The sequence below is a fragment of the Xiphias gladius genome, chromosome 9 (assembly GCF_016859285.1).
Source record: "Xiphias gladius isolate SHS-SW01 ecotype Sanya breed wild chromosome 9, ASM1685928v1, whole genome shotgun sequence".
NCBI lineage: Eukaryota > Metazoa > Chordata > Actinopteri > Istiophoriformes > Xiphiidae > Xiphias > Xiphias gladius.
The window spans coordinates 18549893-18577113 of NC_053408.1; the positions used below are offsets into that span (position 1 = coordinate 18549893).

Here is a 27221-nt window from a genome sequence, read left to right on the forward strand (position 1 = left end):
TAACATTATTCGCTCAGCAGTCACTTATGTGCAATAGAGTTTTAGCATCAGCAGAGTTTCTATTAGGGCAGAGCAACTATTAGGGCAAAGTGGAAATTTTAACCCCCCCCCTTTCCTTTTTTGCATTTAAGTAGCTCCAGGGTATTTTACAATCGTCGTATTCCACACTACCTGAAAGTATAATGTATTTTCAGTACTGGCTTGTTCCAAAGCTCGTCATTAAAGCTTTATGATGTGAAATACTCAAACCCAAGTTTTCATGTTTTTATGGCTACCCAATTTCATCAGATAGGTGTCTCTAGTCTCTCATTTTTTACACGTTTTTCCCAGAATTCAACCTTACATTTTGGTATCTTTGAAAACTTGGCGATCTCCAAGGGAATTTGAAACAAAGTTCTGGGGGTTTCAACAGAGCTTGTCTGGACAGCATGAGTTTGTAATGTGTGGGTTAGAGAAGTTATGCATACTGTATATCACAGCTGAGAAGACCTGCTGCTTCCAGTCACTAAAGAGGGGAGCTCAAATGAAGAACACTACTAATTCAGTAAATGTATTTTAGCTTTGGGATTCGATGTTACAGTAATAATTATTGTCTGACAGTTCTTCTCACTCACTAGGAGGTTAATAATCTTTGCTTTGCATTTTCAGTCTCGAAAACAATGACAGCTTTTCTGGAAAAACTGTCAAATTTATCTCAATCTATCCACCAAAAGTTGTTTCTGAATAAATATGAGTGATATAGGCTATGCAGTCTCATAACCGTGCTTTGTTATGTATCTGCAAAACCTAGATTTAAATGTTAAAAAGATTTTGGAGTTTGGAAAGGTCACCACTCACATTAGTTAAACATCCAGGGATGCAAATTACAAATTAATTTGGGATTAAAATCATAGTTTCTGGGCTGCATTTTGGCTTTGCGAGGCTAATGTGCAACAAGTGTAGGACTGATCTATATTCTCATATATCTGCAACAGTTATTACTGCAACTGTACTATCCCGTCATGCTCGGCCCCTCTGTGAGAGATATAGATTTAGGGACAGAGCATACGTAGAGCCAAGGCTGTGATATGTCTAGAGATGGGCAGAGCGGAGATGGATGCAGAACCACGTTCTGTGTGAGTTATAGTAAACACAATGATTAATATCTATTCAGAGAGGCTCGTCTGTATTGATCGCCCTCGGACTGTGTGTGCACGTCACCTCTTCCTACTGAGGATTAATTTCCCTACTCTTATGAAATAAAAGAGAGCTGGAGACAACTTGATGAGATGAGTTGAAACTTTTTTGAACCAAACTTTGCTCTTTTGAATTTGTTCCCCTATTTCTCCTTTCCTCCCCTGTCACTCTCTCACACACATACAAGAGCTACATACACACATATGCACATATACAGACAGTTTCTTTTCTTTGTTGCTTGTGTCCTGGTGTCTGGTGTTAGATCATTAGTGGACAGAATCAGAGTGAATCAGCAGTGTGATGAAGAGAGGCAGGGGAGGACATAAGGCTTGCATATTGTTTTCCCTTCATTAGGCAAGAAGAAAGCGATTTTAAATGTGTGTGTGCATGTTTGCATGTGAGAGAGAAAGAGGATGTGACAGAGGGAAGGCCGAAAAGAACCCATGAGAGGAGAACACAGAATAATATTTGAGGTGTTGATGAGTTTCATGTTGCTTCTCTGATGAAGGCATTGTTCTGTGTGGGTGTGTGTGTGTGTGTGTGTGTGTGTGTGTGTGTGTGTGTGTGTGTGTGTGTGTACTTGCATGTGTGTCTGTGGTGTGAAGCAGGCTTCTTGCTTTCAGAGTTTTGACGGAGCATATCCTTGTGTATCTTTCCACTAATTGAATCCATCCCTCCGGGCGTCACCACTTGTTTATATGCTGACACCATGAAGGTGTGTGTGTGTGTGTGTGTGTGTGTGTGTGTGTGTGTGTGTGTGTGTGTGTGTGTGTGTGTGTGTGTAAGTTCATGCTGAAGGAAGAACACTGCAATTGTTTAATTATAGCTCACCAGCTGGAGAGACAGAGGAAGAGAACGAGCGCAGGAGAGGAAGAGTTATTGATTAAATTAGTCAGATTATAAATATTTAATGTTTTGCTTTGTCTCCTTCCCTTTTCCCAAGCCCTCTCCTCTGCCATCGCCATGATTTCTTTCAGTTAATAAATTGTCTATATTTTGTTGAAGGACCGCAATAAACTTTACATGTCATACGCTTCATCAGTTTTACAGTTGCCAATATAACTTGTCGGTCTTTTACACGTGTGCCAAGGGCAAGGAGTGTTCACACTCTACCTGGTTCTCAGGGAAATCTCTGACTCTTCAGCTGCTAAATTCGCCACTATGCTCTCCAGCTAAGTTGCTTACTTTGTCTGCCTGCTGTTTGGTGCTGAGCAGGTAGCTTGCTTTGCTTTTTAGAACTTTTTGGTTGAAAACAGTGACCAAAATCAGCATTACGAGACCAGTGAGAATGAACCAAAACAGTAAAGTTCCGGGCTGTAAAATCCAAACTATGAGCTGAATGAAATTAAAGCGCTGTAGAGCTGAGGGAAACTACAGAGTCGGGTGATAACTGTACGAGTGACCCTTCTCACATTCAGGTAGTCGTGTGATCATGTGAATATAAAAATAATGATTTTACCTGCTTTAAGCAAATGTGTGTTTTATTGTGAATAATTTTAACATTTTATTCGTAGGATAAATATGTGCAATTTGTTCTTTTAAAAGGGACTTAGTCTCACTTTAATTGTTGGCTTGTTGTCTGCCAATCATACAGCTCACCAGTCAATTGTCAGTCTTCCAGTTTGTTCAACTCCCCGAACCCCAACCTCTCTGTTTCTATTGATAGGTTCTGTATGATTTCTGCCTGCTGATAATAAATACCGGGGGGGGTCAAATATCTTTTCTAAGCTCTTCAAAACTCTCTGACTTGAAATCAACACACCATGCACTTACACAAATGCTGCTAGTGCAGACTGTTCCTAATCTTCAGTGCAGACTCTTCATACTCCTTAAGCACCATACTGTTTAATAGAAAACATAGTGTTACACGGCTTATCTTTTTCTGCTCTCTTCTCTCTGTCATTAATAAGAACATCTGAAGACAGCTAACTCTACATAGCCTCACAAATTAGTGGTCTGCCAACATAAAATCTCACATATCTTCAGAACCACAGCAGAGCTGGCTCCCTCTGTACAACAATATACACATAATGGTTTCTGTTCTATTTCCTAGGTGCTGTAGTTTTGGTTGTACGTTGTTGTTCTGTTATTTACTTTGTATGTTATCGTGAAAGTTCTCATCCTGACCTGTTGCAGACTGAGGAAGCAAATTTCCCTAATGAGGACAACTAATGATTCTGTTGTGGTACAGACAGCAGTGGAATCTACAGGTTTTGAATATATTGTCAGTGCAAACTTAAAGTTTTGCTTTGCTAAATTGGGAATTACTTTATAAAATCATAAAATTCTATTTGTAACACTGATTATATGAGCATCTTGGATGAAACCAAAGATTCATCAGTTACCTATTTAAGTTTGAGTCCTCTAGTTTGCTGGCAGTAAACTGACGCACTCAACTGATAATGGCTCAGGGCTTGTGTTCATACAGGCAATATTGAAATGTCTCATTAACAACATACATTACAGTGTGGTACACTGGGTGTGGTGTTTCTGATGTGGTTGTGTTATGAATATTCCACTGACAGTGTTTAGCTTTTGCTAATGCATTTCCACCTGGCAAAGAAATCTCTTCCCATATATTTGGAAGAAAAATAGACAGAAACTGATGCAGATATAGACTTTTATAACATCACAAGGTATACAGTACTGGGTGATATCATGGTTTCACAGAACTATGGGGATATTTATACAGTTTAAGAGTGACATGAGAAAAGGAGGTAACAGAATTTAAAATATGTAAAGGATGGTTGTAAAGTCATTAGAATCTACCATCATCAAGTGCAGTCTCTTTATTGTGTTTCAGTAAAAAGCCACTTCTTTAAAACCTGTTCAAATAATGCAAAGTTGGCTGTGAAGGCTACGGGGTACTGGTATTGTGTAAAATACATTTGTCATGCAGAGTTGTTGCATAGTAGAAACCATATTCTACTCCATTTGTGACACAGAAGTGCAGTAATCTATCAGAAATATCATATATATGTATCATTCCTGATGGAGGAGGAAATAAAGTTTCTTAAATAGGCCAGTTCAGAAACAACATACTCTAAATCTGTATATTTACAAGTGTAGGAAGAATATTTCCTCTTTTTCACTGGACGAAGCATTTCCTGTCAGATTTCTGTCTAAGAGCTGTTTGATCTGGGGTTGTGATTTGCATTGTCTGGAGCCTAATGGATCTCACTGATGAAATGAAAGTTTACTGAACTGAAATTACACTGTGTTCAGCTCTGATGAAGGCTGATGATGTCAGTAACTTACAAAGACAACCCACGCAGCTCATCATTTGTAATTTAGCCCCACTTTCTCAGCCCTTTACTCCTAGCTTTCGCAGATGTGTCTCAACAACAGTTTGCGCCCCTAAACTTTTCAGCGCCAACACTCTCAAACTACCGGCCTGGGTGTCTGAGTCTTTGTTTCCTGTTTAACGATCCCATTCTCCATACTGACTGATCTTTTTAATTGCATCCCTTTGGACTCACAGAGCTTTGTGTGTATCCTCCAGTGTGTGACATAATTTTGTGCTGATTTCCAGATGCAGTCTTGTTCAATACTGTATTGGAACTATCGCATTCTAAGTACATTCCATTTGGATGATTCTGCAGCACATAATTTATATCCAGTGCCAATGTTTAGGGCCAATGCAGGAAGCAGTGATGCCTTTATTTAGTGAGGTTGGAGGTTGGGATGGTGGATGAGCACTGCCTTTCACAGAAGAGACAGTGGTTTACTTACCATCACAGTCCAACAATTAAAGAACCTGGTCAAAATCAAAGCAGCAGAAGCCGAAATATCCCGGCTAGGAATGGATCAAACACCAAAAACCAGGATCCTACACTTCCCAATGATGCAACTCAATAGTGTCTTTTGTCAGACCCTCCCTGCCTGGTAAATGGCCACTTCTTTCATGATTCCTGGTTGCCACCTTCAACACCAGTCCACCAGATAATTTTTTTTACCAGACAATTAGAAAACATTCCTGCTGTTCATTATTAATTCACCTAAAGGACTCATGTCGGCCTACAAAGTTGCTTGAAGACTAATGTACAAATATGGAGCTGGGATATCTGAGATTCTGTGTTTTGCTCTCTGCTACATATCTGTTTTGATGGCCTTTTTGAGATTGTCTGGTATTCAGCTTTGAAACTCCAGCCTGCTGTGGCTGCTCTGACCAGCATGATAGAGAAAAGTTAAAATTCTGGATTTTTTTGTTGTTCTTCGTCCTGCACTCACTTTTCTTTTTTCTTTTCTCTGTGGCATAATGCAGCTGCCCCAGCTGCATTATGGGTCAGCAGGATGAATGACCAAGTGGCGGCTAATGCGATAAAAGATGGACAGGTCGTTTGTCCCCACAGCCTGTGTGCACACTTTTACCCACATACTGTACACAAATGAAAAGCACCGTTTTCCTTTTAGCTCACACATCATACGCACAGACACACACACACTTGGATGACAAATGGTCTATTCTGTCTAATATTGTTTACCAGCCTGGATACAGGGTGCTGACTGTGGATGCAGTAGCAATCTATAATAAATGTGCGTGTGTGTTTTTTGTGTATGCATACATCGCCAATAACTGTTTCATGTGTGTGTGTGTATGTGTGTATGTGTGTGTGTGTGTGTGTGTGTGTGTGTGTGTGTGTGTGTGTGTGTGTGTGTGTGTGTGTGTGTGTGTGTATTTATTGAAGCAGTATCCACCTAATCTTTGTTTAGTGTTGTCACTGATTGGAGTCACATTACTCAGGCCGTTTAGCCTAACCGCATTACGAATACCCTCTGAGACCCTGCAGTCAATAGAATTCATGCACTATGCATCAAGATGTCTTCGCATTCACTAACTCTAAAGCTGGATGCTTCATCCTCCTCTTAGTCAGCCTCTCGGCCTCTCAGCCCCTCAGCATCTGCCTCTGTTGTATTTTTATTGCCTCACACAATCTCTTAAAGTGCCTATCCAGGGCCCTTGCTAACAATCTGAACATTTTCAAACATGCCTGGCAAACAGATCCTTGGTTAACAGGGTGAAATGGGAGCAGTGACTGCCACTCAGAACAGCCACAGGTGGGCTTTCCTACTTCCCAAATTGATCAGTGGCTCATTTTCCCTCTCAACTGCTGAGATAAACATCAATTTGTCAGAGTATTTTATAAATTTGAATGGAATAATGAGGTCACTGGAGAAAGCCTAGAGGATTTTTTTTTTTTCTGCTGGTTGTTACTGCAAGCTCATGACTCTTGTCATAAGCTTGCAAGCCATTGTTTTCTGCCTGTGTAATATTCCTTAACTGTTGTCCACATGGTTTGAGCGAGCGTCCATGTTGGTGATCCTGCTGAACTGTGTGACACTGGGCATGTTTCATCCCTGCGAGGACAGCAACTGCGACTCTGAGAGGAGCAGGATCCTGCAGGTAAGACCATCTTGGGCTTGATTTATGGTGGATTAAATGTGTTTTCCTTTCATATTTAGTTTAACTCAGAAAATCAGTGAAAGTTTGTTTTTATTTTCCAAACCCAGCGGGTATATGTAAGTACTTTCACTAAAGGAGGGGTGACCTGTACATGATAATACACAACAAGGTGTCCAGATACATGAAAATAATGGTTGAGGCAGAGACTAAATACTGCATGACGCAAAGTGGAGTAGCATAGAGTCCATTCTTTTCTGTGTCTGATACCTATGTATGCACTATTGCACTGATGCAAACCACTTACTGTAAGTGTTGGGCAGTATTGCATTACTAGGTGACAGATTACAGTAAAATGATTACTTTTTTCAGTAAGTAGCATTTTAAAAGAATACAATTTTAAATTCAGTAATTGCATTACAGATACGTTCTTTTACTTTTACACTTTGTGGGGTTAGTTTGTTTGCGGTTTTACCAGGAGTTGGATGGGAGGGTTGATATCAGTTTTCACTGTGCGTTCTTTGGGGAGTCTGGTCTGGAATGTGTTAGTATGGCACAGGTGCCGGAAGTGTCGGGAGGTGGCTGTACAAAGTGTTGTCGGACCGTGTTGGAATCAAAAGTGTCTGTACCTGATGAGAATGGCTACACTTGACGGCGGAGCGAAAAGCCGACTGTCATAGAGAGTGGGGACACAGGGACACAGGGGTAAACTAGCTGTTGGCGGTCAGTTAATTGTGTAACTCCAAAACATACAGATTGTCAAACAACAGCGCCTTATTTTCTGTTTCTAGCTTGTTAAATACAGAAGGTGTGGTAACTTGAGAAGTGTAGGTAATTACTGTAGCAGTTTAGTTTTATTTTTAAAGTAATGTAAGTTCTTCTTTAATGAGTGATATGTAATGGGTAATTGATTACGATGAAAGCAGACTTGGAATGTCTTGTCTATTTCACCAGTGAAAATAACATAGCATGAAGCAAAAGTAATGTTGCTATGGTTACCAGGACTTTCACTCACGGTGATTTGACTTTTTCATAGTTGAAACTATGTTTTAGGTGTCCTGTTGAAAGAAACAACACAGAGAGTAAAACACATTCATCACTGGCATCCATTTATCTCCCTTGATCTTTATTTTATAAGACAAGCACAACCCACTGAAAGGCCTTCCAATGGGACGAGAAAGAAATACAAAAACACAAACACACATGACATTAACATTCATGCACACATAGATGTGACACTAGTGGATAAGGACAACAAATGCAGAGTAATGGCTGGAAAACGGCAGACATTAATGCGAGGCAAAATCCCTGTTTGCCTGGCAGACCAGACACAGAGAGCAGGAGCACTGAAACGCTGAGATAAAATGTAAAAATCCCTAAAAACAATGCTTTTGATAGAGTCTCAGTGAAAGCTGCTCCAACAATATATTCCAGCATATCTGGCCTTTGCAGCTCCCTCCATTTGCATTATCTGAGATGGAAAATAAACAACATTGTGGGGAGGCGTTTCCATTAATTTATAGACCTCTTTTAACCTAACGAACACCAGCGGAAGAGCATTGTTTTTCATGTTATAAAAAACAGGGTAAAAAAAATGTCTGCGTTGGATGAGGGAATCATGTGGAGTGAGGTGCAGTTAGAATAGATCTGTGTTATCTGGCACTGTTCATCTTGTGCAGAGAAGGGATAATGTGCTTGCAAAGTGGTTTCAAATAGATTGAATCAGGGCAAAGTCATCTTATTTTCTTGGCCACCGACTCAATGAAATTGAGCAGTTTCCTTCTATCATTCAGATATCAATCATTTGAAAAAAAATAGAGCCCGACTATTACCATGTGCTTTCTGACATTAAAGTCAATTTATTGATTAAGAAATTCACTGATCAGAAGCATTCTTTAGAAAGTAATCAAACATTTAGTTTCTCTAAAATGGATGCAGACACTTCATTTTCTTGTATGATATCGAAACATTGCCTTAGAGAGGAAAGCAAAGGAAAGGAAAAGAAAGGAGAGTGAAAGATTGGAATGGAAAGGAAGGAGATGAATTAACAGAAGAGGAGAGAATATGAAAGGTGAATTTGGACAATAGGACGTTCTGAGATGACAAAAAAAGAATCACGAGGGCTGAGGACTCGAGGTTTCGAGTCGGCCGTTGCTAGGGTGCCCTGCGCCCTTCGACTCCTGCCATCCCCTCTGCTTAACAATATGAGATGTGATTGAATTCTGTGTCTCTCCTCTTCGTGGAGCCTAGAGGTTAAATGCATTCTCATTAATTCCTCGCTTCCTCCATTTCAATCTCCCCTCCACCCTCCATGTTAAGAGATCCTAGAGGCACAGAACCTGCCCACTTGCATGCTCATGTCTGTCTTTGATCATCTCACACAGTCTGGAACATACTCACTCTCCAGTTTTCTCGCTGTTCACATGCTCTCACATCTCTTCCGTTTCCTCTTTTTTCACACTTTCACATTCTTGATGTGCTGTTGCCTCAGTCCTTCCTCACTTCTCATATTTTTCTTTTTTGGTGGGAACTTGGTTTGACTTTATAACCTTCTCAAGCAAAATATTTACTTCAATACATGATGAATTTTGATAAGGTAGTATAGTTGTAACAGTGTTTTTCTGTTAGAACTATGTGTGGCCATGTGGTGAGAATTGTTTCATGTAGTGTGTTTATACTGTGTGCAGCACAGACAGAGCTTCTTTGTACTTGTTCTTGTGATAGGACACTTAAACAAATACACATTACATTCCCACTGCAGCAAAGCGTGTAGAACCAGCTGTTATTCTGTTTAAACCTACTGCAGTCTTAGAGTAAACTGGATAAGCCTTTTATTGTCCAGTGAGTTGACCGACCACCGCCGCTCTCTCTCGGTTCACCAATCACAGCTTAGCACAAAAAAGTAAAAGCAGATGAACAGCTGCATCAGTGTAAACGGGTCCACTTTAATGAATTAACTTGACACACAACAACAAATGCAATACACTGCTCCTGTGGTGGTATTTAGGCAGATTTTTTTTTTTTTCTATTGCGACACAAAAGAGAGGACATTAACAAGACAAAATACAAAAACACCACAATAGATACAGGACATATACAAAAGAACAAAGGCATATGAGGGATGTAGGTTGTCTAATGTTGTAAGTGTGCATAACCTGGTGTTGGTTTATGCAAGTGTGTGTGCGTACTGAGGTGTTTAATCTCAAGTTTTTCGTCAAAAGGGCAGACTTTCAAATTTGTGCTACAGAGGATAATCCACTTTGTTCATGGTGACTTCAGTTGACCTCCTTTTTAAAAGAAATACCAACTTCCGCCAAGGACGGGCAAATAAAAACAACTGTGCCTGGCAAACAGCCAATCAAATTGCAGTGGGGCAAGAAGACAGTCAGCCCCACCTGGCATCAAATTTGGGCCACATGCTTTCATTACCATTACCATTTCATTTCATTACTTTGGGCATGCACATTGTTGTTTTCCCACAGTCAGGGCACTTGATATAAGTTTAAAACTATTCCATCCACCCACTGACCTTGAATTGTAGAATAATACCATATAACAGCGGCAACTTGGGATTTTTGATGAAATGCCTTTATCCAGAATTGTATTCTGGATAAAGTTAAAGATGCAAGTTACCATTAAAACCACCCTTTTTGTGTGCAACCTGTTAGCATCTAACTTACTTACTAAGGGTTAAGTTGGCACCAGAAATGAAGGAATACATCTATATGAAAAGGCTTAAATACCCCCTAGCACAACATTAATGCAACTGTGCTCCACAGTGCCATGCATTAGTGCCTGAACTCTCAGATCCGAGCTGCGCTTAACAAAGCTAATGAGGGAGCTCATCCAGATCTCTCCGTGGCTCTCCTCTCTGATGCAGGCTAAATGAGCTCTCATCTCCTAACACAGCTAACGTCTACTGTGATGGTCACAGGCCACTTTGTAGCTACAGGTTCGATGACCCCTACTCATTGTGTCAGTATAGTTGAAAGGTTGCCCTGAGGTATTTTTTACAATTTGTTTTAGTGACACTCGAAAGACATTTTAAATCCACTTGTTATCAGAATTCTCACTGCATGGTTGGATAACATCAAATCTAATCATTCAACTAATTATGAAAATTTTATATAATACATTTTACTTCTTACTTACTTCTTTAAGAGGACCAGCCTACCACTGCAATTCCCTGTTTTGATTCATGTGACAACCAAAAAAGTCAACTAAAGACTACAAAAAGTCATTTGTCTGTAAAACGGGTCATTTTAAGAGATTTTAAGATGCTTAGCCAGTTAAACAACCAATGTTGCCATTTTTCTGATGAGGACGATTCCCTCATTTGACACTCCTGTCTGTTTTACACCACCACAACACCACTGTTACCCATGCCAATAGTGTGGCTCTAAGTATGTCGGTGTCTCTCTGATGGTTGGTCCACAACTTTGGTCCACACTGAAATGTCTTGAAAATTACTGGCTGCATTACCATGAAATTTTGTATAGACATTCATTGTGGCCAGAGGATGAATTCTAATAACTTAACTGATCCTCTGGTGTTCCATCAAGCACCACCTTCAGGTCGACTTTTGTGATTTTGAGTGAGATATCTTTGAAACTAATGGATTACCATGAAATTTTGTAAACGCAATCATTTTCCCTTTAGGATTAATTGTAATAACTTTGGTGTTGCCTTAATTTTTCATCCAGTCTAGTCATTTGAAAACTATGGGAAATTATAAAATGTCAGAGAATAATGAAAATTGCCTGGCACAGACAAAATGACCCTGCTGACGTTAGCATTTAGCTCAAAAATACTAGGCCTAAATAAAGCCTCAGAGAGAATTATTAAACCTACTAAACATTTTTGATTAAAACCACTCCAAATCTTGTCATTTGATAATTGAGACAGGACATTTTACAGTTGAAAAATAAACTCGTTGCTACTCTCTGGTGGACAAATGATTTAATGGAGACACTGTTTCTAAATTATGTCAAAATACATTTTTAGCATTTTTCTAGTGCAGTACCTTGTAACCTATTGGCCGGCATAAAGGCAGTTACCAGTATATCTGTGACCTTTATGTATATTTCTAACACCAAACACCAAATAGCAAATACAAAATAGCATCAATGTATTGCTTTTACGAGGTATATCCCCCTGCTAACACTTTATCTCCCAGTTGATAAACAAACCCGGGCAGACTAATGATGAGCTATGGAAGAGAACACATCAAAGAGCCCTTCAGATAATCTAAAAAATTAAAAGAGAAGTGATGATTTAGCCGATGGAATAGTTTCAAGGAAATGTCAAACTCTGGCTCTACTGTAGCAGCTTCAATGTTAAGGATTGTCTCTATTTACCCTGAAGGAGAGAGTTCAATGGAATACAGTCTGCTCCGAATGCTACAGCACACACTTAACCTTCCCCTGTCCCCCCGCAGCTACAGTACAAAACGATGACTGTGGAAAGCTAATGAAATCATCGCCAATACATGGGAACACTGGGTTACAGAGAGATACATGGAGAGAGGAAGAAAGAAGGAGGGAGAGGAGTTGGCAGGGAGAAGTCTCCATAGATTGAGATTCCTTGCTTCTTACATTTGTGCAGAGCCAGAGTGTTTCTGCTTCATGGAACTACTGTAGGAGCTTTCAGGGCCGAGTGGAAAACATACACCTCACACACACACACACACACACACACACCCACGTCAGCCTGGCATGTGCGAGGAGGATGAAGGAACGTCAGAACTCGTGTCTGTATGAGTGTTTGAGTGCGCCATTACCCCGGGAGCCATGAATGGTGGTGATTGCACTGAAGTCTCTCTCACAATATTATCTCCCTCCACCTGTGTGGATCTCTGAATGGCAGATTACCGTTCGCCTGCCGTATTGTCCTTGCCACATGAGGCGTGCACTGCCTTCATCAGCACGTATGGCTTGTCCACCTGCCTGTCTGAGTGCATCTGTATGTGTGTGTGTGTGTGTGTGTGTGCATGTGATGAAAGCCTCTGACCCCTGTGATAATAGCATTCAGACCTCTGACAGGCAAAATTAGCATACATAGTGGCTTTATTTTCGGAAGAGGGTGCGGGGGAATGTTTTCACCAAGTTAATGGCACCTGTTTTTTATATTCACGCACGCACGCACACACGCACGCACGCACACACACACACACACACACACACACACACACACACACGCACGTACGCACGTACACACCCACAAATACATACACCACTAATTCTATCTGTTAAGATGCCATTTGGTCAAGTGGGTGGTTGAACACAGCAGTAACTGAGGAAAGACATCGTTTTTTCAGGATTCAGGCTTCATTAGTTGGGTTCTGAAGGACATGAATGTTCTTTTCATGTAAATACATGCGCAGTGTGACCCTTTTTTTTACTTTTACTGTTTGACGTTCAAATGGGGATTCATCCCGCTATTTAAGCTGAACAAATGAGCTACAGTTCAGGGGGTAAAAGTGCAGGAAACCCTTCATATTTCTTGTTGTAAACACTAGGCGTTTGGTAAAGCTTCGTTGTATCAAATACTCTCCTGCAGAGAAAGTAATGCACTCACATTGCTGGCAGCAGAGAGGGTGCATTGTTAAAAATAAAATCCATTGTTTGTGGCTAGCTTGAGCCAGGAAATCCACCATAGCTGGACAGATTTTGGAAAAAGAAAACAGAAGCTACATCCAAGAAAGAAGTCACCATTTGCATCGTTAGATTGACGTCTGGGGTTTGCAGTCCAAAAGCACCACATTAATGATCATAGACGTCCCTAATGGTTTTAGACCATATTCAGGGGAGACTGTCCTCCCCTAAAAAAATATCATTATAGGTTGTCTGTGCAAGCAGCTTATTACAACCTATAGTAGTACCCATGGTCTCATAGTTTTACTGTTAAGCCACATCTAACAGCCACAGTAATCATGATGGGAGCAAAGGAGGGAGTCAGATGACATAGTATAAAGAGCAAAAATTCTCGGAGGAGGCTGGGGTGGATGGATGGGTCGACAAAACAGGAGATTGCTGTTTGTCTTCCATCTCCAACCGACACTCATTATCGTTTCTTTTAACCATGATTATTCCACTGCGGGTTTATTATTGTGACCATGATGACGAAGGTCCTCTGACATTAAAAGGTACTTATTGTAACCCACAGTCTTTTCCTAAACCTAACCGTCCCATAACCGTTCTATAAGTTTAAGCGCGTGTTTATCATTGTAACCATTACAACAAAGGTCTGGTAGCATAGTGCCATAGTGACAATTTTTTAGGAGACACTCCTACGGGTTCCATCCGAGGGTAAGGACAAGTGACCAGCATTGTTGTACTGGTTGGAGGACTTGTTGTCCTGAGCAACAATAGCACTGTAAAAAAAAAATAGATAAATAATAGTCCCCCCAAAATAATAATAATTAAAAAAAAAACAAGGAAAGTTGTAGAAAACTTGAGTCTGGCTCATGCAGGGTCTCATAGAGGTGGAATATGTTATGTCCTGTGTGGCATTTTTGTTAGAATTCTCCTGTTTACATTGTGTGGAGGGATAGGACAAAATTATTGGTGGTGTGATAACTTCAAAGGAGTATACATTTCTGTGCAGTGTCCCAGCATTTGATAAGCCTTTACCTGAACTCCCTTGTTTGTAAATCACATTCTTATGTGTATCTGCAATACACACAGGGTTTGCCGCTGCACGTTACAGCAGAGGCACCTCAACTGAATTAAGGAGAACCTCCACTAACTTGAGAATAAATTGTTACACTTTTATGAGGTGTGAGCTGACTGTTTGGAGCATCACCTAGTAACTCAGTTGATCGCGGGATGAGGTGCGTCGGGATCTGTCTGATTCAGCTCAGCAGGTGACGTTGTTTGATTGATCACCTCATACATTGTCTTGACAAAAGAATACCTACTGAATTTTTACAAGAGCTTAAGTAAAACTTTAGTAAAACTGGAGTATTAGACCTTATGAAGACATAGTCTTGATTAACATGAGCCTTGACTTCACATTGTTATCTACAGATGATATTTGAAAAATCATGTAAATGTTTTGATATAAACAATTTTTACCAGAGGACCAGATTTTACTATAAATATCAGAATACAAGAATGCTCCAACATTTTTTACATTGTGTCCCTTTTATTATTCCTTTCAAAATAATGTAACAAACAAAACATATTAGATTATAAATAATCTTAACATCTTCAACCTACTGTAGCCATGCTGGCCGGGGAAGTAGTTCATGTAAAGATTTTTTAAAATAATCACTCTCAAATAGTTCTGTCTAAAACCAGAGTAAAAAAAAAGTAACAGATGAGGACCTCCATGCTGAAACTGCAACACTGAAATGACATACATAACATTATACGTGATTGTTTGAAATGAATGCCTGCTCACACCAAATCCAGAGAGATCAGAGAGGTCAGAGGTCAGGGTGTAGCTGCAGCACAAACACGAAGGAGCTGGTAGGCTTTTGGCATCTTGCAAAACAGCACATTACCGGGGTGAATGCTTGCTATCATGTGGACTTCCCTGCTGCAATTTTCCAACTCTTTTCTTATTGTTTACCCACAGCAGTTTGAGCTAGCTTGGAAACACACGGCGGTATCTGAATCATATACAGGAGTGTTTCTGATCTGCAGAGCTCGATTGTTGCTCAAGAGCTGCGACACTTCACACTCGGGCGCCATACCGTATCTAACTGCTCTGACACTTAAGGATTTGTGAGTGAGCCATGCGGAGTCATTAGGGAGTGCTCTAAGTGCACTCAGCATTAGTGATAAAGTGCACTTAGAATATAAAGGCACCGATCAGGAGGTGATGAGAGAGCGTGTAATGTTGCCACTCGCTTGACACATTGATAACACACAATACAGATTGCTGTGCTTGCTGATGTCTGTTTGTGTGTGTGTGTGTGTGTGTGTGTGTGTGTGTGTGTGTGTGCGCCTGGGGGACACGTGTGTTTACACTTGTTCTCAGGCAATGTGAGAAGCAACATGGGCGTTCACGCACAGGGCTGTTAAGCTGGTGTGTGGTGTCACTGTTTAGGCTGAGAGGTTCACGCAAGACTGAGGACACATGGAGAAAGAGAGAGAAAGAAGTCGTCTGAGGGGTGTATGTGTGTGTCCATACAGTGTAATTGTAACACAGACTAATACACTTGCAATTCAATATAGTCAATCATATGAAAAATGACACATCCCTGTATACACACGAGCATGTACACACACAACTGTACCCTTACCTACACACACTCACACGACTGTGGGAGACATAATCACAGTAATAAGGGAGTGGTATGACTTCCGTGGGATAGAAAAGGAGGCAGTGGGAGAAAAAAGATAAGAGGAAGATAAAGATAAAGATGAGAGAGATGGAAGTCAGTGGTAGATTAGAGGAGAAGGAGGAAGAATGCCAGTAGTTCACATACAGCAGGAATCCCATCCAGCTGTGTGTGAACAGATAAGAATGTCAGAAGGTTGTGTGTATCCCACTTCTTTTTCTTCACTGGCATAAAAGTTTACTTGTATTGAAAAATGAAACAAAATTGAAGATTTGTTGTCTAAAATGAAAAAGTAACGAGAGCCCTGGTGTGGTTAGGAGCCCTGCGGTTCTCCCCAGTGGTTGTCTGTTGTCAGTGTTAGTATTCATTAGACATAATATAATGCACATGTATCAACTGTGACATCACCTGTAGCTTACTAGAGGATTATTTTTATTACGGGCAGGGCGTGCAATCACCATGAAGTATGATAGACCAACAAGTCATAAAATAACAAACATAAAATAACAGAGTAGGTCATTTGTCAGTGCCTCCCAAAATGACTCATATTAGTTATTTTCTGCTCTACCGTCACAATGGGCTGCAGCCCCTCATGCAACAGTTTTTGTAAATAGTAAAGGTCAGCTCTCATTAAGCAATGTTTTTATGTTAACTTGGACTCTGATGATTATATGTATATAAAAAGTTTGCTAACTGCGGCAAATTCACCCAACTCTGGATAGCTCTACTGAGCCTGGAAACAGGCTAGAGGAAATTTTTCTCAGGTGTTGTTAGAGACTAGAGTCTCAAGGAAACTGTGTACCGCTGGATGTGTAGGTGTTTGTTCTACAGTATTTCATACATTTACCAAACTATCCTACCCTTGACTCGTACCGTACACTATGTGTTGTATGTACTCTAATAACGAAGCTTATTAGAGTGGGCTAGTAACGTTAGTAGCAATTCTAACTTAATTCGATGCTTTTCTTTTGACCTGTCACAGTAGGAAAATCCCATCTGCTTCAGTTTCAGGGTGCTGGTAGTTTTGGTGCTGGCTCACTGTCACACTGTTAATATTCATAGTGATACCTGTGCTTTTCTTACTGAGACAATTAAAAATGTCTGCCGTGAAAAGGGCCAATAGTCTGAAACATCTCGATTTGTGTAAATGGGTTCAATTTTTGGTACTTAATAGTCATTAATTCTGTGCGCGTGTTTACGCTATGGCGTTTTTGTAATTGCTGTTATAAACAGTCAGTGTCTGGTAGGTTTTTACAGGGTTTTGTCTGGTGCACAGGAAGTGAAGGCTTTTCCATTTCTGGCAGCAGCAACAGTGGTTTGTTTGGAATAAATATAGAAGGATGAGCAGTGTTAACTGCCACCTACACAATATCAAAAGACAAAGACTTTACAGTACTGCCAACACTGTCTCATTGACAAATGATCTCCAGGCGATGGAGCACAAAACCACCAGTACAGTGAGTACACTGAGTAATAGCAACACATGCAAAACCTGAATGAGAAGTCGGCCCCTTTAAGCTGTGTTTGAGTTATGATATAACCATTGAATGGCTTCAGTTTGCCAAAGAATGTTTCTTAACCATCCATTACACTCCCTGATTCACCACTTAATTTAGCTTCAACAGTATTTTTGCACATTCAGCCCTCACTGTTTTTCAAAGTTTTAGATTGGACTGACTCACCACAGCTTCTCGGCTGTCATTTGTTGGCCTGTTTCACACACTTTTGTGACTGTCACGCTGAATGAAAGCCAGTTTTGTGAGGCTTGTCTGAACTCAGATTAAGCTGGCTGATGTACCATAATTAACTTTTTAGTTTTGTCTTCACATGATGAGAAAGCCTCATTACTCTTTGGAGACATTCCAAAAGTAGCAGAAGATTGACAGTGGAGTAAAAATATTCCGTCTCTCTGTAAGTCGCTTCACAGGGAGAGAATGCAGTGGAGGGTAGAAATTAGGGAGTGTGTGAGCAGTGAGCCGTTCAGCACAGGTCAATGGTGTCTCTTCCCTCGGAGGCGTGTGTGTGTGTGTGTGTGTGCGTGCGTACGTGCGTGCGTGCGTGTGCGGCTTCTCTGGTCTCTGCAGGGACATACAGCCAATGAACCATGGTGATAATATACACACACAGACGCACACACCTCCATTTTGTTAAATACTCAGCTTGGTAGGGGATCGATGTGGAATCTACACAGCTTTTTCTAGAGGTTTGGATATCAGATCTGATCTGTGCTCATCAGCATCACGCAACGTGTTTCACGCTCCACTGATGTGTGATACAAGTTTCGGGGAATCAATATCCTGATTACAGAGCCATGATTACCATGTGCTGCAACACCAGTATGCTCCTGTGGGAATGTCTCAGGCCAGCATGTCCTGGTGACTTCGATGAATTGGAAATCCCAGCTGTGCGTAGTGTGTCTGCGTGTGCGCGCGCGCGTTTGTCTGTGTGTGTTTGTGTAGATGTGACTATAAAGATATTGTCCCCGAAACCCTGAGTCTTAAAGGGGTTTCTTCTATTATAGGCTCTGCAGGCATGCAAGCTTTAGCTAATGCAAAATAGGTGAGTAATGACACCCTAGCAGAGACAGGAGAAACGTTTCTTTTGTTAAACAAAAGAGAGCACAGATAGAAGAATGGAATATTAGAGGAGAAAGCAACGCCATCATTTTATGCTCAGCATGGCGATAAACATCTCTGCTTTTCTCTGTCTCACATAAAGCTCGTTCTGTCTCAGTCATTCATCTTGGGTTGGAACAACTGTCAGTAGTTGGACATTGTCGTTATAGTTTCAAAAGACTTGATGTCCATCTATCCAACATGCCAAGCATCTTTTGATGAGCTCATTACTAACAAGGGCAGGGTGCTTCCCCATGTGTCCAACAAGGCTTTTCTAAATAGGAATACAGAAACCACACACTTCGCATATACGTTAACAGCAGATTTCATGTATCTCATGCAATAACAACCATTGTAGAAACATGCGTGACAAAAGTACAATTGTTTTAAACCACGAGCAGAAAAAATCTCTCTGGAGGGTAGCTTCATTTCACTGGATGCACTCCAAACTCCAACATTCATGTTTTTTGTGTAGATTTTGTTTCAGTTCGGCACATGGTACATGCCACTTGGCAAGAACATAAGGATGAATCAAAACTTATTTTTCTGTCTTTCCCAACATTTGCGGAAATCCATATTTGAATTTAAAGTCAAATGTTTGACCTGAATGAAGTTAATATGTTTCGCTACCTGAAATATACCTTTTTTGGTACACTTAGGTACAACATGCATGGTCCAGTCTGCAAAGTATTGCCAGCAGGCCAAATGACCATTGGTTTTCCAATGAAATTTTACTTTTTAGGAACTTTCTTGACCCCCCCCCCCAAAAAAAATTATCATCCAATTGTATTCGTAGTCCTTGTTTTCCCTCTTTTTCATACTGTATATTGATTCTCAAATAGTCCTGTAACTAAAATAAAATCAAAAACTGAAGTTGACGCAGTGAGTAATCCTGTAACTCAATTATGAAAAGGTTGATGAGAGTGAATACTGTATGTTCTCTTCCACTGATGTGTAATGTGGCCGAATTAGGCTTTCAGTGCCTTCAAAGAAATCAGCTGCGGGTTATTGCATCCAGCCAAATTAGAAATGCAACAGTCAAGTCCATCCTCACAAACAATACCACGATGATGGTAGAACTGTATTTTATTTAGTGTTTTGCTTCTGATTGTATGTAGTTTCAAATGGTAGCAGTCGCTACAACTTATACCATAAGAGCTTCCATTGGACTTAAATATTATTTTCGTATATTCTAATTTAAGCCACTGTACAGATATTACATGTGTTTATATCAGTATTTTATACTGGAAACAGTTGCACCATGACAGTGTGCAACATCCATATCACCGTATCAGTTGTCATGTACTCTGGCAGTCTGGTGCCCTACATAGAAAACTTGGTTCCAGCACTCACACAGTTCAGATTAAATTTAGATCAAACACTGAACACAATGTTTTTTCTTCTACCTTTTCTTTTAGGGGGGATTATGCATCACTGAACAACCTGCTCCGAGGCTCATCTGCCTCTCTGGAGTAAATGAGTAGTGTGTGAAACATCTGGAGTGATGTACGATCAGTATTAGGGAGTTTACCTGGGGCAGCTGTTTGCTAAGGAAATCTACTGCCTGCTAGGTGCTACTGTATGTACTGGAAATAGCAGTGCAGTCCAATGTGTTGAATGAAGTTTTTGGGGCTTTCTAGGCAGACTACATGAATGCTTTCCAAAGATGGGATGGATGAGACTTTTGAGTTGTACACGTACTCTCTCAAACACACACATACACAAACATATATTCCCGTGTGAACATCTACACTTTACTTAGAGTGAACTTCGGAGCAGGGAGAGGCTTGCTTCTGCCTAAGCTAACAGGATTTGATATATTTGTACATTTCTGTGTTCATGTTTGGATGACTCATCTATCAGTGGGTGTCCTGTGCCTTGATCTCCTTCCAGAATTTTTCTTTTATTTTTTGACTTTTTCCCTCTTCATCTACAATTCCTGTCCTCTCAAATTTATTATTCATTTTCAAACTTCAAGAATTAAGGATATGTTGTTCTTTTTAATTCCCATCCAACTCCAGTCCTCATTCTTGCCCTTGTTTTCTTCTGCAGCCCTGTCTGATAATGATTTGGAGAGCAAGCTCAGTCAGAGAGCCAGACAGACAGTAATGAGGGCAGGAATACTGATTAGTTCAATGAGGGGCTTTTTCCAGGTTATTACATTAAATACTCTGGATCGGAAGCCATTTGTCACTTGAGTCTCTGTTAATGCAGGAAGGTGGCAACACCACCATTAGGCCCGTGGACCTGTGCTGTGAGCAACCATCCGGCTTGCTGAAGTATCCTTGAGCAAGACACTAAATCCTTTGCAGCTGCAAGGAGGCTGTTACCTCTTTTCTTGTCTTTTCTCCTTCCCCAGATTCACAAGGTGTCTAACCTCCTGACACCAGGGCAGAGAGAAAAGAGAATTCCTCTGCAGTATCACATTAATGGCAAACTTCTTAGTGGGATATTTTTAAACCTCAAATATGACTGATATAACAACTAATAAAACGTCATGGCTGGTACATTTGAACAATCTAATAGATTCTCATACTGTACTATATCTGTGATATATGTTGGCCTATAAATAAAAAAAGTATGCCCCAATAAATAACAAGAAACTGCAGATAAGAAATGCAAATACTTGCTTGAAGCCAAGCTGGAAAGTTCATTAATGACCTTGGAAATAGTTTGACAGGAAATTCTTATTCCTGGAAATTGTTTGGTGATTTCTATCAGATTTTGTGGATGGAGTTTGCTCAGTTATCATTGAGGTGGCTCACCTATCATCACGTGACAAAAGTATAGAAATATGGTCACATGACAGGTGTAGCAGGTGTTAACAGGTGTTTGCTCATGGTGGTCACTTCCTTTCCATATACATGTATGACCAACTGTTATCAGACTTTAGCGACACTGTGTTACATTGCCAGTCTGGTTGGTCCACCACTTTGGTTCAGACCAAAATATCTCAACAACTATTGTACGGATTGCCTTGAAGTTTGGTAGAGACATTCCCCAGAGGGTGAATCCCAATGACTTGGTGATCCCCTGGCTTTTCTTCTACTGCCGCCAGGAGGTCAAAGTTTTCAGTTATGCAGTGAAATATCTCAAACTTCTACCAGCCTATGTCTACCAAACTATTTCTAGGTTGACATTTGTGGCTTTGAGGCGATTGTCTGTTCAACAATCGATTGGCTTGCTATGAATTTTAGAACACATATTCAATCTCCCCAGAGGAAGAACTGTAATAACTGACAATCTCTATAGAAATGCAGCCATTTATAACCAGCAGGTTAAAATTTTCATTTGTTCGAATAGAAAATACAAATGTTAGCAAATGCTAAATTAAGATGGTGAACATGGTAAAAATTATACCCGCTAAACATCAGCATGGTAGCATTGTCATTGCCATTGTCATTGTGGGTTTGTTAGCAGGGACTGTGATGCATAAGTACAGCTTCACAGCGCTGCTAGCATGGCTTTAGACTTCTGATCTTGTTCAACTTTAAAATCTGTATCTTGGTCATTATTTGAATAGCCACGAGAAGCCTAATGAAAATGTCTGTCTGTGTTACAAATGAGACTATGGCAGATAAAGATAACTGATTGCTTTTCTCTAGGATCAACGTTATGTTGTGGTATTAGTTAGTGGTTCTCAATAGGTAGACTGCATAAATGGTTTTGTGCTGTAAAAGAGTTCCTTTACAGCACAGCAAGCAGTTGTACTTTGCTTTACAGCAGATTGTCAACAGCAAGCTTACAGCCTCCTTTACTTTACATCAGAGTGATCTCTTGTATTTTTTGTTTCTTTCTTTCTACAGGCCTTTGACGACTTCATCTTTGCATTCTTTGCCATTGAGATGGTGATCAAGATGGTGGCTCTGGGGATTTTTGGCAAGAAGTGCTACCTTGGAGACACATGGAACTGCTTGGACTTCTTCATTGTATTGGCTGGGTGAGCTATGCAATTACACTCACAGTAACAGACACACAAACACACAAGAGGCTTGCATAAGACGCATAATACACACACACACGCACACATGCAACAAATTTCAGCAGTAATCGAGCTGCAGGTCAGGATTTGGGAGTCCAGGGACAAATCCATGAACATGGATAGAATGTAATAGACGTTTCGAGCTTGTAAATGTAATTGCATCATTACATCTCAACAAGCTGCAGGGTTTTCTTTGTTTGCTGCCCCGGAGCACAACAGACAACATTGGATTCGAAGAATCAACCTGTTACAAATGGTTTTCTAAGTAGGCTACTTCGCTGTATGCTCCACTGGGTTTGTCATTAAATGAATTTACCCTAAATGTCCTGTAAAAGCCTTTAACAAGAAATTGGTAGCAAATACCCTCTTAAATTCTTAAGTGCTCAGGATCTGTCAAACAGCTGGAGAGAATGACAGCAGATTTTAGCACAAATTAATGCAAGCCCTTTTTTTTAAATAGAAGTTGTTCTGCACTTATAAATCAGTCTCTATACACTTTATACTATGCACACACGTACAATAAAAACACTGAATATATAAACCCACAGCAGTGACACAAGTACACAGATGCACACACAGCAATGCACACACACAGTAATTTGATTAAACATGTTACAGAACACAGCCTGCTGGTTTTAGTCTGACATTTTCATCACACTACATCCCCTGCTGGTTTTTAATGCCATCCTTCTGCCACAGCTTCTGTTGTCCATCAGTGGGAACAGGGCACATTTTCTTCTCTGCGTGTCTGTGACTGTATATGTGTGTGTGTGTGTGTGTGTGTGTGTGTGTGTGTGTGTGTGTGTGTGTGTGTGTGTGTGTGTGTGTGTGTGTGTGTGTGTGTGTTTGTGTGTTTATGTCAAAGTGTGTACACTGTCCTTCAGCAGCATAGGTGTGATGCATTTCACCTTCTTCTTTTGCAGTAATACACCTGTAAAGCATACCCTACGGGTTTATCGTTGGCAGCACCTGTTTTCTATAGTCAGAGTTTGCTGTCACGGTCTTTTCTGTAATTGCAACCCTGGGCTTCTTCCTCAGCCCTCATTCATTTAATTCCTTTACTCCCCTTCTACTATTTTCCTCTATACCTGAATCATACATCTGTCTGAAAATCTCTTAGGATTGTACATAGTAAAAGCTGTTTCCCTGTTGGTCGTTGTGACTCAGCAACTGATCCACTGCCAGAGCACCAGAAAGAACTAGATGGGAAATACCTTCATGTCTGGTTTTCAGGCACTAATCCACGGAATTATTAGAAGATCAATTAAAGGAGATTAAAATATAGACTATAGCAACAGGCAATGAAAACAGGTGAAATGTTTATTGAAAAGGAGGAAATTATAGCTATGATGAATAGAGATATTTTACATAAATGCACACAGATTAAACTATAATGTATCTGTAGGGGAAAGTGGGTCATTGCAGCAGTGCAGGATAAGATATACTGTGCATAAGGAACAGGCCTGAGATGGAGTACTGTTGTATAGAGCTTCATTATGCAAAACAATAGCTATAGACAAACCCATTAATTTTATGTATTGCAAAATTAGATTAGAATAATTTAATGAACTTACTGGATCAAGTTCTCTAAATTTTACTCCGGCTTTATTTCCCTAAAATTAAATAAAAATAAGCATGGTCAAGAAAAGTAATAAGAATTTGAAAGTTTTATTTTTGTTTAATATTTTAATAAATGGATTTGATATTTCAGAAATTAGCTCAAATGTTGACTGTATTTGGTTCCAGTCTGTTTACATCGCATCTACAGTAAGACTGCAACTAACAGTTCTTTTCATTATTGATTATTCTCTCCATATTTTTCTCGATTTATTGATTCGTAATTTGGTTTAAAATGTCAGAAAATAGTGAAAAATGAATGTCACAATTTCCCAGAGCACGAGCTTACATATTTAGCTTGCTTGTTTTGTCCAGCCAACAATCCAAAACCCAAAGATATTCAGTTTACTGTCATAGAAGTCTAAGAAAACTAGGCTATATTCACATGGAAGAAACTTCAGCCAGTGAGTTTTGGGCATTTTTAAAAGAACTCAACCAATACTCTTTGACTGTGGTTACATTACAGCTAATTGTAATTATTGAACATAATGATTTACTGCTTGTCTGGGTTCATGAACAGAAATGCTGTATGTACATGCAGAAACATGCATGTGTTAGGCATTTATCTTTTACCATTAAAGAAAAGGATAAGAGATAAAGGTCTGTGTTTGCGTCTGAGTCTAGACCAGGAGTCTGCAGCCTTTTCTATGATGCGTGTTGATTTACAAAGATGAAGACAACTGGTATGCCAGTGGCATCTGTTAACACACATGGAATTTATTCTGTATTTATGTACTTAGAGTTAGTTGCACTATTATTGGAAGTTTGAGCTTGTTTATAATAATAATAATGATGGAGGTTTAGGGCTATTACTTGCACAGGATTCACTCTCTCAGTTACTCATTCACACATACAAAACGATGTTGTGACGTAGGTTACTAATAAGTATAGTGTAACCTGGGCATACCAATCAGTGTGATCCTTTCCCCTGCTTTCAGCAGCTCTTTCGCGCAATGTGATTGGAGTCCACACTTTCATCCACAGCCATACTGAACACCGGTGAATTTGTCACTGCAACAGTTGTGCGCATTTTCTGCCATTTCAGTAATTTGCCTCTCCAAAGTTCTTGCAGACGGAGGCATGCCTTTTATCCCGGGCACGATTGGTGTCTTTGCCCATAAAACAAAACCTCTGCACTGTTTAGGAAAGCCTTTTGTAGGCATTCTCCATCTGTGAATGGCTTCCCATGTTTAACAATACACTGCAACATGTTATAGCTGTCCTCTGTAGTCTAATTTTTGGAGGTACACATGGTTTTAAACGCTAACTTTGATTCGTATGTGTCGACACTGCTCTCTTGATTGGCTCAGCTTTATCGGACTTGTCAAGTTTTTTCTCAGGCTTAGTTTCAGAGTGATGCTTTGCACTTGATGTCATAGGTTGCTGACGCCGAGTAAAAATGTATAGACTAAAACAATATATATACAGAGATGTGTCTAAAAATATCTCTGCTCATATAAAGCAAGAATAAGTACAGGGACATGCTTTTGTCATGTTAATGGACACTATATGAGGAAATCCACTTACTACCTCTCACATGTAGACTTTGATCCCAGCTCCGGCTTGACTTCAGAGCGTCCTGCTTGATGCCGGAGTTCTGGCTGTTCTTTTTGACCAGCAGTGTGTAACATGCAGCTGTGATGTCAAAGCAGCCAGGGACTCTTATCACACCCTCCTTACTTTCCCTCACCGTTTATTTTTTTCTGTCACTCTCCACTCTGTAACAACTGTGAAAAATGTCAAAAAAATAATTTATGAAGAAGGTTGGCATAGGAGGAGTGTGGGCGCGGGCGTGTGTGTGTGTGTGTGTGTGTGTGTGCACGTGTGTTTGTGTGTGTGTGCACGTGTGTTTGTGCGTGCGTGTGTGTGTGTGTGTGTCAGTGCATGAACAATGTGGAGTGTGACAGAAAACATGGCAAGAGAAAGTCTCTATCTGCTGTTGTCTGCGTGTATGTTGATTTTCATCTGAGTGTGTTGGTGGTGGTGTGAGCATGCATGCATGTATATTAATATGTTTCATGGGTTACACTATTTTGGCATTTCTGAACAACAAAACAAAAAACAAAAATAAAACTAATTTGTACAGAGACCCCCCCAGCCACAATTAGACAATGGTAACCTAGGTAACAAGTGGTTATCGAGCAATAGCTATATCCTGGCAACAGTTGTTAAGTCTGTGGAGGAAGGCTGTGATGAACTGTTTGCTTCCTTCCGAGACGATAATTACAGCTAAGCTGCTTTTTCAGCAGGTCTGCGCTCTCCCCTCCTAATCACCTCTCTGTCAGGAGCAAAGGCGGGAAGGGATGATGGAGGGATGGTTGTACAAAACAGGTGGAGTCTGGAGGGCAGAGATACTGTACGTGAAATGTGCAGAGAAAGACTTTTCGGCAAGTGAATGGTTGAAGGAGTGCAGGAAGGATGCTGTGCTGTGTTCACATGATAAAGAGATAACCCCTAGATAGGAGTTTCTTACTTGAAAAGAAAGTTTTCTGGTCATAGACGAAACTTGCACTTGACAAATGTAATTCATCATTTCACAATCAGTGTTTAACACAGAAATCATTTTGCAATTGTATCATCTGAAATTCACCTAACAGGCCAGACCTTTGTACTTGATTATCTCATTTGTGGTCGACTTTGTGACTCCTAGTTTGCTCTCACTCATGAACCCACTTTTGTCACTCTTTAGCTGCATGTGTGTGAGGTGTGAAAAAGCTGATGAGCAGCACCCAGTGCGAACATAAAAGTCTGCTTGGTGGTGTCAGATGACGTGTTAATACTTCCAAGCTTTTACTTTTATTTTATAATTGTGATTGCAAGTATAACCAAAAAATAACTTCCTAATTGGGCTTGGAGCTGGACTTTGGAGTTCAATGTCCGAAACAAAAAAATATAGATATATAATGTGTCTCTACACATTTTATCCCAAATTCTAAAGTGAACAATATTCTGCTACAGAATTGCGAAAATTGTATTAATTTCTAAAGTAGTTCCATTTGGCAAAAAAAAAAAAAAAAAGACTATTTTCAGCAGAGGCTAAATAAGGCAGATCATTCTATTCATAACAAGGAAAAAAACAACTGATTGTGCCCAAGTTTAAGTAAACTAACTTACATTTTAACACTCAGCTCTCGATTGAAT

At 40.2% G+C, this 27221-nt stretch overlaps 1 protein-coding gene across 1 annotated transcript in view; it reads left to right on the top strand.

Annotated features, from left to right (window-relative positions):
• Positions 1-27221, top strand: part of cacna1g (calcium channel, voltage-dependent, T type, alpha 1G subunit) — a 254326-nt gene that overhangs the window by 83404 nt on the left and 143701 nt on the right. Inside the window, 2 exon segments of the mRNA XM_040135842.1 lie at positions 6469-6580; positions 22288-22421. Coding sequence (XP_039991776.1) covers positions 6469-6580; positions 22288-22421 — 246 coding nt within the window.